Source organism: Ambystoma mexicanum, chromosome 11, assembly GCF_040938575.1.
Source record: "Ambystoma mexicanum isolate Mex_15411 chromosome 11, UKY_AmexF1_1, whole genome shotgun sequence".
Lineage (NCBI taxonomy): Eukaryota > Metazoa > Chordata > Amphibia > Caudata > Ambystomatidae > Ambystoma > Ambystoma mexicanum.
The window spans coordinates 83,529,698-83,549,377 of record NC_090934.1 but is presented as its reverse complement, the minus strand read 5'-3'; the positions used below and the strand labels follow the sequence as shown (position 1 = coordinate 83,549,377).

General features: G+C 44.7%; 1 protein-coding gene across 15 annotated transcripts in view; it reads right to left on the bottom strand.

The window, feature by feature from the left end:
- The window catches only part of ZMYM4 (zinc finger MYM-type containing 4), a 1,943,772-nt gene that overhangs the window by 1,521,222 nt on the left and 402,870 nt on the right, over positions 1 to 19,680 (bottom strand). For all 15 annotated transcript variants that reach the window (XM_069622579.1, XM_069622582.1, XM_069622583.1 and 12 more), the window contains one exon: positions 6,691 to 6,752. In XM_069622579.1, the coding sequence (XP_069478680.1) occupies positions 6,691 to 6,752 (62 nt within the window). The remainder of the gene's footprint in view (positions 1 to 6,690; positions 6,753 to 19,680) is intronic.

The window sequence follows — 19,680 nt, the reverse complement described above, 5'->3', positions numbered from 1 at the left end:
GGGGGATTGAATCCACCTCTGCAAATTTTGTCCCCTGAAGCGACGAAAATGATGGCCTGTTGTCCCAGTGACAATACAGTGTCATACTCGTCTTTTGCAGTTTTAAGTGCATCCTCTACTGCTTTGCCGAATAGTACATTAGGCTCAATCGGCATATTGAGGACGATCGATTGCGTTTCTAATTTAAAGCCTGACTGGCATAGCGCTTTACAAGAGTGCCCTCTGCAATAATTCTTCCAGCATTATCCGCTGCACCTAAATTATTTTTCAAAATGTAGTTAGACACAGCCTTCCCTTCTGCTACTGCGAGGGAGAGTTGGGATTTTAATGGCTCTGGGGCCGAGCCCATTATTGTGGCCATTTCTTCCCCCTTATGGCAGTTGTAGCTGACCAGCAGAGTGGTGTTGTTGGCAATTCTTGCCTGATATGCTGCCGAGGTGGCTACCTTCCTACCGAAAGTGTACATTTTTTTTGCTTTCTTTATCAGGGGGAGCCTCTGATGATGCGAGAGGTGTTCCTGCAATTTTCCCTAATGCGAACAACCAATAAATCCAGCTTTAAACTGACCCATGATGCAGAGGGGGGTCAGAGGGCGCTGGATCAAAATTGTTTTGAATGCAGGGGTTTACTGCCCACGTTAGGTTACAGGTTACCAGAAGGTTGCATTCAACTTTGCACGGATTGTAATAGGGAATAAATTGGGTTGCTGCTTTCTTGTCACCCAATAGGTCTTCGACCAAATCTTTGTCGACTTGTGTATCCTTGTGTCTAAATTTGAAAGTGATCAGCTGCCTTTAGGAGCATGTCATTGAATTGGATTTGGTGATCTACCGGTGAGTCTGCCACCAGCGGGTCTACATGTTCTGGAGACGGTATGACAAATGTCTTCATAATAGTCCACCTCCCCTATGTCCCCCAGAACCTCGGAATCAGTATATGCCCCAGTCTCCTGGAAGCTTAGGTTGAGGTCATTGAGTTCAGACTGGTCTGGGTCCTGTTGAGGTGTGTCTGTTTGAAGGGTGTCTGGCCTGGCTCTTTTGGCGGGGGGGTTGGGACTGTGTCACATTAGCTGGTGTTTTCTATAACATGAGGTTGACTCTCGAAATAAATTGGCCATAAAGGACATGTTCCTCATGACCCTGTCTCGGTCTTCAGCAAACGACTGTGATGAACCTGGGATAGTTGAAGGAGCGGGAGCTAGCTCAGGTGTAGGCTGCCACTTGTGTTTCATAGTTTCAGGCATAGTTCCCTCCCCCTGGGTAACAAGTCTCCTTCTCCCTATGGGACTTGTGGGCCTTCTATGTGTGGTGTTTCGAAGTCCACCCCTTCAGAAGTGTTTCTGGGACATGCTTTTTAACAAGATGAGAAATGATCTGCCGTATATGAGAAAGTCTGGCAGCCTTTAGCCGATTTCAACGTCTGTCGAGCGTCGTTTCTCGGTGGGTGGATATGCTGGCTGGCGCCGCATCTTTCGGCTGTAGTTTTGGACACGGCGTTCGAATCGGACTTTTCTCTAATTTGGGTGCATGTCATGAGGTGATCGCGTATGCCTAGAGGACAGGGAACTGGTGGACCTTCCCCTTGATGCTGTATGTGGGCATGTAGTCGTCAGTGGTGTTGACTTATGGCCTTGGGTTGTGTTTAGTGTGGTGGGTCTGGTCTGTGCTGGTGGTGTCGTCCCCCCCTAACAGTGCTGTCGGCCTGTCTGGTGGGGTCGGGGGCTTGCACGTGGGAATCCGATGGTTCCCTTCCGCTGTCGTCACTGAAGACGCTGATGCTGCCTTCGCTAGAAGCACCTTCCACGTCTATGGCGGCCTCAGCCTGCATGGCGTGGTGGGCCCAGCACTTCATTTTTTTCCGGTCCTTTAAGGTTTTGGTTTAAAAAGCTTGCAAGCTTTACAGTGGACCTCTTTGTGATCCATCAGAATACCGGTGCAAGTCCTTCCAGGGAATATTTTATTACAAGTAGGACAAAATTTAAAAGGTGCGTTTTCCATTTCGAATTGGAAGGGCAGCTTGGTAAATAGAATGGGAATAAGGGGAAATCTGCTTTCCCTTTGTTCAGCTAAGGGTATGTACCAACCCCCACTCGTCCTACTGTGTGGGCCGAGGCCTGGAGTGGCCTTCCAAGGCCGTGTGGAGGTTCGTCGAGGCAGGTTCTGCAGCTGTAAAAATGTGTCCTCAAAACCGTTGTCGAGGAACGGCTGTAAAAGGACAGAAAGAGTAACTAGCTCTAATTTCTTTCATAATAAATGGCGTTAGCTGGAAAAGAAAACTGCTTTTAGCGTCCGACAATGATGGTGGAATAGAACAATCTGAGGGACCTCAACGCGTGAAGGACCATGGGTACAGTGGACTTCACACTAGGGATAGCATTACTGGCACGCCCGGTCAGCGTCCCTTTGAGTTTCGAAAACAACAATTGTAATACTCTGCAGCTTCCTTTAGATGTCAGCCTAGGCATAGCATGTGATCTAAGCAAAATCCACAAGCCTCAGAAATATTTTTACAAAAACATTTTTATAACCGCAGGTACAGAATTACAGATGCCCGCAGCCATCGGGAAATGCAACAAAAGAAAATGCTTTACTGCACTCCCAGACCATAACCAAGTGTCCGCCTCTTGTGTGCTTGCTCGCCCCACTTCACTGATGGCCTCCTCACTTCCCCCCTGCCTTCTCCATTCCAGCCACAGCACTCGATTCTGGGATGCAGTTTCAGTTGAAATGTCAGCTAGCCACGATTATACCCCACATTATAACCGAGAATATGCAGCAAATGTTTGAGTCGATGGTTGTGAACTTGGTCCCTAGCGCCCCCCCATACAACTCCCAAATTTCACCATGTCCTCTTGCCAGCCCCCACCTCTATCCTGATGGCATTTTCATGTTTTTTGGCCTGCAAAAGCCTTTTTACTGTTTCATTTTCTGATACCCTCAGCTATAACCGTGACTATCTCCCGCATGCATCGGGAAAAACAAAAAAAGATGGTGGCTGTTTCATTTATGAAGACTCTTTCATCTCTATTTTGGTGAAGGGGCCCTCTTTTCGCCATCAAATACAAAAAAAAAAAAAAAGTACTGGACGGAATAACCATAAACACCACAAAAGTAACACGAGTCAACGCTTCATGCCCACATTTTTTCAGATCTGATCCAAATCTGTCCAGCTGTTTTGGCTGTGTGGAAATTTAATGGTGACTCGGCCGAAACTGCATTTTTTTTAATAACTTGATTTTCCTTAGAATCAATCTGGATTGGGGGACGGTGGGGTAGCGTCCCATGACAAATGTTTTGCAGAATGTCAGCCAATTCCATCGCACGAGTCAAAAGTTATTAGCAATTCATATTTTTGGATTTCCTATGTAATTGTGCGTCTGTCTGTGCGTCTGTCTGTGTCGGTCTGTCTGTGCGTCCGTGCGTCCGTCCGTGTGTCCGTGCTGCGTGCGTACGTGCAAAAAAAGCAAGGGTGAAAAAACTAGTTACAATAACTGCTGCGAAATATAGCATGATTAAAACATTAACACCCATCAAAGTAAACACGATAAGGATAGAGGCATAAGACTATGCAAGTCTACTCGGAACCTGACAAACCCAATCACCTGAATCAATCCAACAAATGTGGGTCACAAAGTCACATGTAAACCAAATTAAAAAAACGGTACACCTGTCAACTAAAGCAAAATACTGTCATGCTATCCACTGTGACTAATCGCAGGAATTTGTCCCTTCTCCCAAAGGGGGAACCATCCCTCTGAGGCTAGGGAGGCGAGCCTGCTCCGTAATACCATCCCTAAGGGTAGAGACAAGGAGTCCCGTTCTCAGAATGAATTCCCTAGAGGACTCTTCAGTATATCTCTCTCTGATAACAAAACATCTTAAGAACAAGTTAAAATGTGTTACTGCCAATCTGACAGAGAATTTATCCTTTAAAAATCCCAGTCTATTGGGAGGAAGAAGAGACCCTGTAGAGGCACAAAGAGAGGCAACTAGAGAAAAGAGGAATGGCTTCTAACGTAGGGTAAGCCCTCCAGCTACGTCATCCCGTAGAGGGTAAATGTCTGGGGAAAGAGAAAACACATCTGGCGAGATTCAAAAGGGAACACACGCTGGCTATGAGCAACTGAGGTAAGACCTGCAGCTCTCTGCAGTCGTGCAGACCCCTGAGCTGGCAGACGTGCTACGGTTGGTAGCAAGAAACGTAGCTGGGAAGAGGATGCGCCTTATCTAGAGGAGACAAGATCCCAATGATTTTTAAAATCGAAACCAAAATCCAAGTATTTCAATAATCCACTCTGAATGTAGCCGATACAACGGCATATCTTTTAGAATGAGACCTAGGATAGAGCGTCTCAATTCTATTTTTACTAACCCCCTCCACAGCCAAATCAATCAGAGCACCAAGTGCCAGACTGGCATAAGCTTCTACTAACGGCAAAAGAGAACGTATATTACGCCACATCTCAAAAGAACCAATTCAACCAGTTATCTGAACAGACCCATGACCACCCAACATAGCAGGTACCCAATTATTATATTTGCCACTAAGCACAGAATACAAGTTAACCTATTACTTAATTTACTCTTCTTGAAATGGTAGAAATTAACTATTAAGACATTTTGGCTTAACTAGTATAACCTAAAGCATGCTCTTCTGCCCCTACTTTTTATATTATCTATCTGTTTCAGTTCAAACACTTACCCATTACTCAAGGGTGCCATTCCCATTCTATTTTAAGATAATACCACTGAACCGATATTTAGTAGTTCAACATATTCTTAAACAAGAAGCTGTCACTATATGCATTTCTAAATTGATTGAATGTGTTAAATTTTCAAAATCAATGCTTTAAATTTATTTTTTTCTTTCCTCTCCATTTTTGCTTTTCCCCCACACCCACCACTTTTTTGTCTGCCCAAATTTTGTTGTTTTTTTAACAGGAAGTGCTAACAAACATTATGGCTTTAATAATGTAATCATTGTATGTTTTCAGTACTACCTTTACGCCCTGAAGATGGCCTAGTTAGGTTGAAACACGTGTAGGCGTTACGTAGTTTTCATTGTCAGAAAAGAGATAATTGACGGCCATACAGGCGTTACGTAGTTTACATTGCTAGAAATGAGATTTGAGGTTGTCACCAGACAGATGTCTGTATCCTAATACGATTGCTCATTTTGGCTGTTATCACCAGACAGTTGCCTACATGTAAATAGGATTACAAAACCAATTTAAAAAAGTGTGCCATCAGATAATGCGGTCTTCTAGCATGTATTGAGGTATGCTCTGTACCAGACTTTAGTGTTAAGTGGCACAACATAATGTTTTGAGAGGTATAAAACCAATCACGAAAGTCCAAGAGACAGAGAAGAGTTGGTAATAAACAGGGACTGTTACAATAAATCAAACTTTGTGAGAATGACACAGGAAAGAATCGAGAGTAATTAACTGTTAGGAATATAAGAAATATCCCAAAGGGGATGAAACATTGTTGGAAAACCAACTCAGGGAAAGAGAAGGATTAATCATGAGTCAAAACCATATTAAACAGTATAAACTGGTAAATTTGATTTCTAGAGACTATCGAAAGATCTATTGAAGAGTGTCTTAAAGACAAGCCAAGAAATCTCAGGAGAACGAAGGCCTTCCCCCATCTTCAAGTTAAGAGTAGTGGTAGAGTCCAATAGGTTAGAGTTGGACGGTACTTCATTTACCGACATTCGCGCGATGGCTGACGAGCACAATTTTGCAGACTACGGAAAGATAGGGCTCATCTATATTCTTTGACAAACTCAGTAGAATGTCCAATTCTTCGTCTGACCTACCACGCCATACATAAAATAGAACATATATAGAAGTACACTTCCATCATTTCCACTAACTAAATGCAGTGTCCATTGAGGAAAAGGTCCTAAATAATGAACATTCAGAAATGTAACTTGTGTAGTGAGCCCCATTTTGTCTATCGACACTCATGCATAATTTGTGTACTACTACGCTGCATAGTGGAGGCATTGTACAAAATGAACACTGTTCAAATTTGCAGACGGGTAAGAACGTGTATGCATAAACCCATACATGAGAAAAACAATTACATCTTTCACTTAAAAGAAGGGGAAATGAGGAGGGGGAAAGATGGGAGTGTGGGGGGTTTGGGAATAAATTAAGACTAATATAAAGCCTCATACAAGGTCTGTGTATGTTGGAGATGCCCATTTTCCGATTCTAACTATTAAAAAAAACGCTAAGCATAACCTAACCTAATACAAACACTGTTGGAACCTGAACTCCCCTCAGCACAATGGTGTGCCTTTACAATGAACACATGCAATATGCATAGCAAGCATACAATTGATAAAAACCACATTATTACCTTTAAATAGGATACACAGATCACAACTTATTCTTGTAGTAGCATCACGATATCGCACTTCATACCAAACATCTTAACAATTCAAAGTGCAAACAAACGGATACAACAGCAGTATAGAAACTAAAAAAGTGTAATAGATCAACCAGTGGAAAATAATGCAAGTTTCAAGCTATATGCTAGGCTTAACATCAATAGTCCACGCAGTACTCCACCTGCACAGTGATCATTTTTCTTTACTCAACTATTAGAATACTATTTTGCAAGTAAAAAGATGTTCGCACATGCAAACAATTCAGCTGTGATGAAACAAAAAGCTTACCCTGAAGTTGCTTTCTGGGGCTTGTGCTACTAAGGGTGCACGAGACATTTCTTCCATTTGAACTGTGGAACGAAACAAAAAAACAACTTAATGGAATGCAACACGTGTTCGTAGAATGAATTTTGCTGGGTGCCGCTTGAACATGTTCAGAGGTCTGCACCAGATTCTTTGCATCTTGAGATACATACTATAAAAGTGCAAGCAGGACACCCCAAAGTCTAGCCGGCCAGCTTGAGTAGATGATGCTCTCCAATGCCTTCATGCGCATTACAATCTACTAACCTGACCTACAGTTCATGAACACATTTAGGGTTAATGTAATGTTTTTAGAATCTGGAAGGCCTCTAATGTGGATTAGGGTGAGTGGTATCCCATTCCTAAACCGGGTACCAGCCTCTGGGACAAAGACTTGTATTCAGTACTTTAAACTATGACCACCTGTAACCTATGGATACTAGTGCGATTTCCACTCGAAACCGGTAGCAGTCAATGGAGAACTCTGTGCACCACTTCTCTTTCAGTGCAAAATATTGAGCTATTTATAATCTTAACATTTCTGGGATAATGAAGATATTGTGAACAGCACCAACAGCAGAGGTACCGTCATTGCATAATTAAAGACAAGTTTATTGGGGAAGGACAGTACTGGATTGGTTTAATTCATGAATCAAATGACTAGCCTCCTTACATCTAGTGTATGTAGACTCTTTTCAGCATGGGATTGTGGGTTCTTGAATACTACTAGTTCAATTAAACACACGATAGGGAATTTGGATAGAACTTTGGCAGAAATCTTGGATATGTTGTCACTCCACCTTACCTTGCGTATGCCTATAAACAGCTAGTCCACAGGTTATAGCTGGCCGACTCCACTCAATTGGCACCAGAAAAGCAACTTCAGATGTAAAGGTGGAGGAGTGCACATTTACATTGGATCCAAAATGTGGAAGCATAGGTCTATGTAGAACGACACTTAAAAAACAAACCAGGTGCAGGTCTGAAAACTGGGGCATGCAGACACTTTATCCCCGTCATGAACGTTTCAAATGCAACATTGCCCCACAATCATTTGATCTGAAAAATGCAGACAAGGATACCTTTAATGAATTGTATGCCAGCCCATGTGCTGAGAGATGTAACATTTAACAATCTAATCTGATCTCTACATCTTAAAGGAATGGTGCAGTCAGAAATATTATTGTCCCTATGGCTCGGCCTTGTGTTTTTAACCATACGTTGATCGATCGTACAAACATTTCCTATGCACCTTACCGTAGTTTGTCTTTTGTACACAAGCGAAATCAGGCAGCAGGGCGCGGCCATCTTGTGATAATCTCATCAGTTGCTGCATCGCCCAGGGTGTACTGCCTTTGCGGCACTAAATCATTTCCCCGGCCCCTGACATCACCAAATCATTGATATTCTCCGCCTTTCTCCCTGACGTTACTGGGCAGCATAGCCAAACGCACCCAGTCGTCACCTAAAAGACTTGACGCAGAACCCAGAAAACAACACACATCGTCTCAACACAGCGCGTCACAATTCGGAAAATATGAAACTGTACTTTAAAAAGGAAACAGCAAGACTGTACAATTGGTAAAGTACATTTATTTCACAGTAAATGCTTCGAGAGCATTCGGCGATTGACATTCAATCAAAATTGAACTTTTTTTCTTTGCTCTCGATTCGCAAATGTTTATCGTGAGTCAAGCGCTGTTCCTTTTGAGTAAACAGGGTGTTCATTTTGGGTAGAAGAAGCACTTTGGTCGCACAGTGAATTGCAAGGCTTGTGCATCAACTTGGCAGTCAAATAAATACAGTGATGGACATGTAGCTGCAGCTGGCGGTTGAAGAAATCATCGGTTGGGGTCTGGAATAGATGACAATCGCAGAATGGCAGGATGTACCTGTTTGCAAAACATAATAGAAATGTGTCTCAGAAGCCGATCTTTATTACAATGATCATTTTACTTATTAGCACAGACGTGACACAATGTGAACAGAGAACACAACGTGGAAAGTACTCCACTATTTGCTTCCGAGGATGGTGCAATGGAGTATGTTCAGTTCTAAACGTAATGCAGAAGCCGAGGCAACAATTCGAGGTGCACAATGTAATGATTTATTAGCTTTGAACCAGGGGGAACAGAGTGGTGGTCTACATGCGTGTCGATGCTGGACTGCCTATGTGCCCTGTAGAAAGACCAGCACAAAGGTTGTACTTACTTATATTCAGCATTTCCATTCTCTTGGCGTAATACAGACCGTAACGCAGACTCCGTTCGTGTCAACGTTTTTTCATAAAGTGAACTTACATGTACTTAAGTCCAGTTTTGAAATGGACAACCTTATCATATCTTACGTTATTACACCACTCCTTCAATTCAATCCCTTTCGGAATGGTCCCGGTCTCAAGGTCAAAAAACAATAGAACCTTATACTGTGTTTGCGACGCGTGGGCTTCCTCAGCTCACAAGCTAAAATTCTAAGCTAGTGACCTTCACTCACAATGAACATACATTCTTAGTTTGCAACATCTCGTGTCAACGCATCCATGAGAACTGGAATTGTGAAGCACGGGCACAGGAGGAAAAATTTGGGGGCTGTCACTGCTCGCTGTTTGTGGCGCTGCTGAGGGGTAGGGAAAACTTGGAAATGACAATGCGCCCTACTCCAAAATTGTAGTCGAGGAAACACAAAAACAGTCAAAGTGCGTCTAGCAAAAGCCCCACCTCTGCTTATGTCACGGCCTCCTACCCCATGGCATGTTTTCACAGTCAGTACTTCTTGCGTGCCTGGTATCTTATGAAGCCCAGGTCTCATCCCTTTTGTGTGACGAGCAGTTATTCAGCGGCTTGGGTAACTGTGTGTTAAGGCAACTGCCGAAACCCAAAGACTCTTACACACTGTTATCCATCTGGCCCTGCCACGATCAATGAAGGTCCCACAGTAGCTCAACGAAAGTGAAATGTGAAATCACAGTGTTACATTGTATGGCAATCGTAAAAATTGTACTATTTGAAGAAAAAAAAAGGACAAAAGATAGATTTCAAAAGAGAAATTGCATACTTTATTTGAACACTTCATAAAAACATTTTTGGTAAAAATAAAAAACAGATGGTAATCATTTGTACCGGGATTTGAACTGTTCAACGAGCTCTGCTTTGGGTGGACAAGGCACATTGGCAATGTTTTGTGGCAATGTATGTGTGCTCTGAACAAAATCGTGCGCAATGCCATGAGTATGCATCTCCAAGACATTAATAATAAGATATTTAACAAAATCGAATTCCATTTCCTCATATACTGGCTTGACCACCCATTTTTTGCTTCTTTTTCGTAAAGGCCATAGTGTAGCGAAGCATCCATAAGTTTCCCGCAGTCCTAGATTGTTCACGGCCTACATTCTCGTTATGCGCCAATACCGCTAGTAATGTCCTATAATACCTCCGATGCCGAAATGCAATCGCTTTGGCCTGTACTTTAGGCACATATTGTGGAACACCTCCTAATTTCCTGTGTGACAGACTTCTGAGAGTCCCTTCAGATCTATTGATAGAGTTTTATCAAACACAATGTTCTCAAGGGCTTTTTGTGGAGGTGAAGATGGAATCAACCACTTCTTCCGTGCCTGCTCCGGGGACAAAGGGCCATGTTCACATTGGTGGAAATGTTGGTTTTCTGTCCAAGGGTGAACACTGGAACAGTGGTGCATTAGTGAGCGCCATTTTTCCAGTATAATTTCTACAAACCCATCACATGTTTTGGAGTTCCACCAAAGATGGTTGCTGAAAGACGGGGACCACTTTGAAATACTTTCCAACTCTTTTTTTCCCCTGCAGCTGAGACTTTATTGATTGATTTGGCAACATGCCATACATCAAATGGATGTTTAATATTTGGAAACTGCTCTCTCATTGTCTTGGCTATTGAAACGTGTCTCTCCGTGGCTATGAGGTAGATTTGCATTCACCTCGATTGTTGATCTTCCAGTGATTTTATAAAACCAACTTTCTCCATGCCCACTGAGGATTTATATACGGACACCTGCACAACAACCAACCTCACATTTTTTTAACTTTCCATGCCCTGAAAGTAGTATGTGCAGTACTTAACAGAAAGTCCGGGGCTGTAACACTGTCCATCGCCGGCTAGCCTGAAACGTTTGTCGGAGAATGTACTTTGAATAAACAATTTTTTCCAAGCTTCACTAATGGCAGGGAATAATCACGATGTTTGTAGTACTGTGTTTTAGAAATTAAATGGAGTCCCACAAACTGACAGAAACTGGACAACTTCCTGAAGCTAGAGCCACTGAAAAGTAAAGCTGCTGCACACAGATTGCCAGCTGGCAGTTTCCCAAGCATCGGTTGAGCGGACCATGAAAATGTTTCATGTAACATTTCACAAGTGGCATGGATTTTGAGGTCACTGCCTTGTGTTAGAGGAGTCACATTCAACAATGGCTTCCCACATACTTCCCCTCTCACTGAATGCACACATTTCAGCATCTTTATAATCTGCATTAAGCTGCTGTTGAATACTATGCATTTGGCCTCCTTTATTAGACTGTCATCCTGCATTAATGTTGTTTCGGACAGAACTGTTGTGGACATTTCAGCCAAACTGGAAATACTATAGTTGAGATCTTTGTTTAGTTTGTCGGTCAATTGTGTTGATGCTTCAGTCTGTCATTTCAACATCTGTTACTTGACCGTGAATAGGAGAAAACATCTATGTCGACTTCTTTTTGGGTGGGTGTCGATTGTGTCAAGTGGTCTGCGACTAATTCTTAAGTATCTTCAATACATTCTGTTTCATCTTCATCTGGCGGTGCAGTCGCATTGTGGCAATGGTCCAAAAACACTTTGCTGGATTCGCCGGTCACATTAAATTAATTTTCTGGCCATTGGGCAAAGGCATCTCGATTCTGAACACGCCGCGCCTCAATTAATAGTTCCTCAATGGTGGAAACAGTTTGGCAAGCAGCATCTCTCATTTGTGTCGCTGTCTGTGTCTGCATAGTGCGTACACCATCGGCCAACTACAGGACAGATTGGAAAAAGGATGTTCAATGTAGATCCAACTTACAGTATCAGACAATTTACATTAAAAAATAGCATAAGCACAAACACTTGCTAAAAATAGAAACTACCTTATCTTTCTTTTCGTTGAAGCCTTCTTTACCCTAACGTCACCAACAGCAAACTGGTGCACCGACTCAGATCCACGTGCCTCCCGTTCTATATACAGATCTTGTATACATCCCTAGAAAAGAGTATCCATTTAAAATAAGTCATTCGTATTACAAATCAAATTAGACCGACTTTCTTTCATTAGAGGGTAATGTCAATACGCATACCTCTGGCTCCGGATCGACTACAATGGAAGTAATTGTAGAGGACGCTCCAGCAACTCCCTGAAACACAGTACTTGCATTAGTATGGATGAAAATATTGGAAATTGAACACACACTTTGGGACGAAGACAAAGGTACCCATCAATAGCAAACTACGAATGAAACATTGTGTTAACGAATGACACGATATGTAAATATGATCAGATTATCTCAAATTCCATGCATAACAGAAGTCTGGAACAGAATAGCTAAGTAAGATTACCGGATACACGCTCAAAGTGGTTGTTGACTCCAGGCAAGACATGGATGTTGAATCTTGTTTCTTCATATTCAGTGCATAGTCATGGAGTTGTAAAGGGAAAGTATTTGATTTAGAAATGCTAATATATTAAAAATTAGCATGTAAGGAGACTGAATACAAGAACATTATGCTTATTTCAATGCATAATATAGCATAGTTATCTGTGCCCATAAATCAATTTTCTGAGGGTTCTAAAACCAAGTACTGATATTTAGCAAAATGGTCATTATTTAAAACGCTATACAATCAAATCATACAAATATCAAAAGTAATATATGTGACATTTACACCGAAAATAACAATCAATCCATTTGGTTACCTGCTCACTACCACAAGGCCTACAGCTAAATCCGGAACCGTGACTCACCTGTGGCAGCATGTGAACGAATAGAGTCGGAATAGCGTTTGGGAGCAATTTTCGAGTTGTTCTCAGTTGATTCTTCTTTGTGTACAAGGTTGTGTCGTACATATTCGGGCTAAAGTGCAGGCTGCAGATGCGGTATCGATCACCCCTCTTGTCCGCAAAGACTTTTTTTACTCTACTTTCAAGCTCTTCCGGTGCATATCCACAATATCTGACCCATTCTCTAATTCGATCTACAGTCTTTGGGAATACATGCATTATAGTGCCTTCAGATTTGTCATGGGTCTTAGAAGGGCAACCGAATATCGAACATGCAGGCATTGTTTTAAATTTTGCACAAAAAAAAAAGAACATTATTCGAAACTTACTTTGCATAAAAAGGTGAGAAAGAAGGAATTATACCATACATTCTTCAATGCAAGCTTCGTTTTGGTCACCACAGCAAAACCAGTGCAGCGTGGGCGGCTGTATTATACGATAACTTTCATAAACAGTTCTTTGATGTGACGGAAAACATTTCTTGTTACTCGTCCCTTGAAAGTGCCATCATGAATCAAAACGAAATATGCTTATATTATAAACACAGTCCACTAAGGCTGCAATTCGATGCCAACTGACTGATGAAAATTGATATATCGATAACATACCAAATGAAACGCAAGTCAATGGCAATGAGACGAATTAACATAACACTACTGAGTATGTTAGTTCGAAATAGGTGAACAAGTTCCCTTCTAACGTTCTTTCGATGGGATGTTCCTCCAACGTATTCCTTATCTTTGATGTTACCCATCCCAGCTTGCTGGCCTCAGCAAATTTCTTCAGTAGAGGGCGTTGCGCATCGACGTCCCTAGAGTCAGTGTCCCTTGACAGCCTCCGTCGCGGTGCTGATGTCACCATGCGTATAAATAGACTCGCGCAGCGTCTGTTGCTCAGTTCCATTTTGAAGCTTAAAATTGCTTTACATGAATTGGTTATCAACCTTGAAGGAGCGTAAACTGCAACTACAAGGCCATTTTTACATCCGGGGATGGATGGGAGGGGCGATGAGGAATACATCGGAGGAACATCCCATTGAAAGAACGTCACAAGGTAAGAAAGTAACTTGTTCTACGAAGGGATTGTGTCCTCCGACGTATTCCTTATCTTTGATAGACTCCCATAGCAGTAGTGTAAAAAGGAGGTGGGAGTAAAAACATGAAATATTTCCCTTTAAGAATGCACAAAATGCAACACAGCTTTCCCAAATCTTGTTTCCGGACTAGAGGAGGAATCCAGGCTGTAAAATATAGTAAAGGTATGTGCGGATGACCATGGGGCAGCCGCACGTCTCTAATTGGAACCCCTATTTAGAGAGGCGAAGAGGCTGCGATAACCCTGGTTGAATGAGCCCCAAGATGTTGAGGGGGCTCTTTTCCTGCTAATTTGTAGCATTCTAGAATGGTTAAAATGATCCACCTTGAAATGGTCTGTTTTGCGATTGGCAATCCCAATTTGTGCCCTGTGTATCTGTGATGCTGGAAATGCATCGGAGGGACAGGGCCTCCGTAACCTTGTCCTTTACTGTTTTTATCGTGTGTTCTGTCGTGTTTTCTGCGCAGAAGTCCATGTGGGACTCCTGGCGGTGCAGCTCTCTCTTTTTGGTTTGGTGTACAGACCCATGGGATACCCTTATGGCACCCGTGGGTAGGGGTACAACCCTGTGCCCCTAGTGTATGTTTTTGGGCACCTGTGGGTGGCCCACAGAGCAGGGTATGGGCTGGTGGCAGCTCCATGCTGAATTTGACAGGTGCGCTGGGTATCCTCCATTTTGGAATACCCCAGCCCTGCCATTGGAATCAGTTGATTCCTGATAGGAAACAAGATGGCCCCGGTGGCCTCTTACTTTCTATTGCCTGATACCTTGTTTTCCCAACGTCCTGGGAATCCCTGACTCGGTCCCTTCCCCCTGACTGGCTGTTGGGTGGAAGTTCCATGTATGGTGGTGTTGTGAAGGCCCAGCTAGACTGACTGGAGCCTTCCCGTTGACTATGTTGTGGGTACCTCCTGTGGGTGGGACCTGGGTGAATGGAGAGTGTGACCAATATGCACTCCTTGTTGTGGCTGTCTGGTTTCTGTCATGAGGGACAAAGACTGAGACAGCCCTGCCCGAAACTGGCCTGAATGCAGTGTGTAGTGTTGAATGGCTGGGTACTTGTCCCAATCCACATTCCTTGTTGTGAGTGTCTGAGCGGGAGAAGAGTGGCCTGAATGCCCTGCGTGCCTGATTTGCTGACTGACTGCATGAATGCCCTTCTGTACGATTGGCTGCTGAGTGTGTGCCAGCAGTGTGGATGAGAGACCGAATAGTATATCTGGGGTCCTCTCACCACTGGAAATTGTTCAGAAGCTGAAGTCCACTACGACGAGTAACTGGAGTAACTGACGCTTGACCTTGAAGCCCTGCTGGAAGAGAAGAATTGCTGTTGCTCTCCTTCACAATCTGAAAGCTGCTGTGTCTCCAAGGACTGACCCAGAGAGGACCTGGTAAGGCGCCCTCTTCCCGAGCTACGAGGGACCATCGTGCACAGCTGATCTTTGCCAACGCTCCTTGATAGACAGACCTACGACAGGCTGCCGACCGGAGACGGGGACTGCTGCGGAATCCCAAAGAGAAGCACCCGGACTGTTGTCCGCCACTGTCGAGGACCGCCGTCGCCGACCGGAGCCGCCGTGCTCCCGTTTAAGAACTTTCACTTGATCAACGGAGGCTCTCGTCTGCATCGTCGTTGCCGTCTCCTGCTGGAGAACGACGCACCGAGGAGTATCCGCCGGTGGGTTTCCCGCCACCTAAAGACCGCAGAGACGCCAACGACTGCTGCCTCATCGACGCCGTTCTACCCGGTTCACTGTCGGACGTTCGACGCCCCGTGTCTCCCGCTTTAAAGGGAAGGCATTCAAGAAGGGCCGTTGATTCCCCGACAACGAACACCGAGTCCGCGACGCCTCTCGACCATCCGTGGCTCCTGCCTTAAAGGGAGTCACTCAAGAAGGATCTGTCGACGCCTCGCCGACGAACTCTACTCCACCAGGTACCTTGGGGGGTTAAAAACATTGTAGGAGAGAACGAGACTCTTGAACAATATATGGACTGGACTTGTTTTAGATATCTTTATTTACAGGTTGCCCAGGTGGGGGGATCTCCAACCAGAACTGTGTCCCGTGGTAGGGGCCAGTCTTCTGCCTACTGTTTTAACCGTCTGCTTTCCCTCTCTCTATTGCTGGTTTCCTTGCTATTCCTTGCTATTGATCTGTGTGGCATTCTGACAGTCTTGTTGATGCACTCTAATCGAATATTAGTGGTACCACTTTAGAATTGTAGATATTTACCATTGTTGATTTTCCGGAGCACAAAGTGCGTTATTGTGATAAGTGTACATAACCTTTGAATATTAATTATATAAAGACTGTTTTCAGTAATACAGTGTGTGGACATTCCTTGTGGGGGCTTGGGGACTACACTGTACTTAAGAACCAGCCTGCATCACCTCCCGAGAAGCTAGGCCTCGATTGCTCGTCCATTGCTACCGTATTAGAGAATCTTGGCTGGGGTCCTCTGTGCCTCTCCTCTACCATATAGAGAGCGGAAGTACAGATACCCCCTACCGGTCTTGACAGTATCCTACAAACAATTGGTCTGCTTGCCTTATCCTAGTAAGTCTGCTAATGTAAAAACTCAAGGCACGCCTTGCATCCAAGCCTGTGTAACCTCTCTTCATCTTTCCCTGGATGGGGAGGAGGCTAGAACGAAGGTAAGGTTATTTTCTGAGTAATGTGGAATTCAGAGACCACCTTTGGGAGAAAATTAGGCTTCACTTGTAAAACAACCTTGTCTTTATGAAAGATTGTATGAGGAGGTTTGCAAGATAGAGCTTGTAATTCGCTCACTCTTCTGGCAGATGTTAGAGCCTCTAGAAAGACGGTTTTAAGAGTGAGAAATCTTAATGAACAGGAATGGAGTGGTTCAAAAGGAGTACCCATCAGACATTTTAAGACTAGATTTAGGCCCCACAATGGAACTTGAAAAGGCTTTGGGGGATAAACATTAGTTAACCCCTTCAGAAATTGGATTACCACGGGTAATTTGAAATATGAAGGCTCCTCAGCAGTACGCTTAAAGATTGACAGCGCTGCGAGATAGCCTTTGATTGTACCATTTGAAGACCTGAATTTGCTAAGTAAAGCAAGAACGATAACACCATTGGTGTATTGCATGAAAAGGGTTCAATATTCTTTTCTCTACACAAGCTGCAAAATGTGTTCCAACGGCAGCGGTATGAAGTTTTTGTTGCCGACCTTCTGGCCGAAAGTGTAACGCTCACCTGAATCCCTCGGAGACGCAGGTCTGGGCTGGGGGTTCTCGGAGTCTTCTAGGGTCACGCGCAGGCCTCGAATGCCTCCCTGGAAAGGCCCTTTCCTCACTGAGATCTTGATCTGAAGGGTGAGGTGTCTGCAATTATGAGAGCAAGGGGTTAATATGGATATATAAGCCTGACTGGGCCAGCTGCCTCCCCTTCCTGGTACTCCCCAAGTAGTTCGTAGGCTAAATGTGCTCACCTTATGTAGGTGAAAGCGGAGCTCTCCATCCTGCGTCTGTGCAGGGGCGCCGAAGCCAGTTACTTCACTGGTTAATTGTCCAGCCTCTTGGTTGCAGAGGATGAAGATTTGGAGCAAGGCCGTTGTTAGCAGCACGAACGGCGGTTGCTTGGATATGGAGGTCCGGAGAGCGATGGAATGGCGAAGGTATTGCAGGCAAGTAAGTAGAAAATGTCAATTCGAAGTTAAAAGCACTTCTTAATGTCTCTTTTCCTTTTTCAGGTCGCAGAAGCAGCTGGGTAGAAAAATGGATGTCGAGGAATGCGCCGATGAGTGAGAAAGATGAGAGCTGCCCAAAACACGTGCGTATAAATGGAGTTTTGTATTTCTTAATGATGTCCTTTTGTTTTGCAGATGCGAGTAGCAGCCTCAGCGGAGGCGAGAAGAATGCAGCGCAGATAAGGAAAGTTTTCACGGAGGTTTACTAACCAATGTCTTTGCTTCCTCAGGTTGCCGGAAAATGGAAAGCTGCAGCCCGTGGCTTGAGATGCACCGATGGACTGGGTAAGTGCTGCGCTGGTTTTTTATCTCGTGCTAACCTGGTGTTCTTTTCCCTTTTCAGATGCTGCTGAAGACGAAGATGGTATTTCAGAAGGTAAGATTGCAGATTTCTCGTCCCCAGATGCAGAAGTTGAAGATTCTCTGGAGCTGATACGGTGAGCGTCCTGCTGCTATTGCAGAATAACGCGAAGCACGTTGCTCTGATCGGGCGTGGTTTAAATAGCTTACTGGAGTGCTTAGGTGTCTCCTTCCACAGCAGCCTCGCCCAGGTAAGAAGTCCCAGCTTCCAGAATAGTTCCAGTATCCAGTCCCAGGGAGTGGTGCTGGCCACACCCAGAAGGTAAAGTAGTTCCAGCCATGGATGGATGAGGATTTCATCCTGCAGGTGAGTGAGCAGCATGGTCTGCAGCAGGTAGGTCCACCCAAGCACCATTCCTTACATCATGAGCCCGGCAAGTCCTGTGCCGGGACTGGGTCCCCTTATGAGCCTGGCGCCACTGGCGCCAGGACAAGGTCCATAAGGCCCCTATGGGAGCCGATGGGTGCCTGGAAATGAAGTTGTGACCCAGCTTCCGAGGCAGTTGGGCTAAACCTGACTCCTTGGAGGCTGCGGTCATGACAGAAAGCAACACCTCCATGACGTCATCCGGGAGGTCCAAATCCTTGTAGCTCAACCTTTCAGAAACCAAGCGTGAATGTTCCGATGTCTGGATGGAGATCCTGACCTCCCTTCTGCCAGAGAAGGTCCTCTCTTTGCGGGAGACGAATTGGAGGGCAGATGGACATGTCCAGAAGGTCCGGGTACCACTTTCTCCTGGCCCAATCTGGGGTAATTAGGATCATGGCTTTCCGGAACCTTCTCAACCTCCTGATCATTTGAGGAATGACAGGGACTGGAGGAAACACGTACAGAAATAGAAACTCCCAGTCCACTACAAATGCGTCCCCTAGAGCTCCTCTCGGGGGAAATTCCCTTGAACAAAACAGTTCCTGTTGATGCTGGTGGCGAACAGATAAACCTGAGGGGTTCCCCAAAGGGCGAAGATCTCTTGAAGGACTTCCCGATCTAGCTCCCACCAGTGGGAAACTGTACTCTGCCTGCTCAGAGCGTCCGCCGTCAAGTTCTTCTCTCCGGCTAGATTAACAGCCGAAAGAGAGATTCCCTCTTGAATTGCCCAAAACCAGAACTGCATTGCCTCTCTGCACAGTGGCAGTGACCCTACGCCGCCTCTTTTGTTGAGGTAGTGCATGGCCACTGTGTTGTCCGTCATTAACAGGACAGTGTTTCCCTGTACGGATGGCAGAAAAGCTTTTAGCGCTAGTCTGATTGCTCTCAGCTCTCACAGGTCGATGTGTAGAGTGGACTCCGATGGAAACCAACGACCGCTGATGGTCAAGTCGTTGACATGGGCTCCCCCCACCTTGTGAGGGAGGCATCCGGGACTACTGTCGTCTCCGGCCATGGTTGCCAAAACTGTTCTCCTTTCAAGATATTCCACCGAAAGGCTCACCATTGAAGGTCTTGGGCACCTCTGTCCGGGACTTGGAGAACTGACATTCTTCCTGAGAATTGCGACCATTGGGTTATTAGTGCCCACTGGAGGGATCTCATTCTTAGGCGAGCCTCTGACACTAGGAAAATGCAGGATGCCATGAGGCCTAGCAACCTCAAAAAGCCTAAGGCTGGTAGACGTTGGCCATTTTGAAACTTGGTGACCATCTGTAGAATATCTTGAGCCCTCACCTCTGGTGGCGAGGCTTTTACCAGGGAAGTGTCCAGGACTGCTCCAATGAATTGGAGTCCCTGTGATGGTATCTGTGACTTCTTTA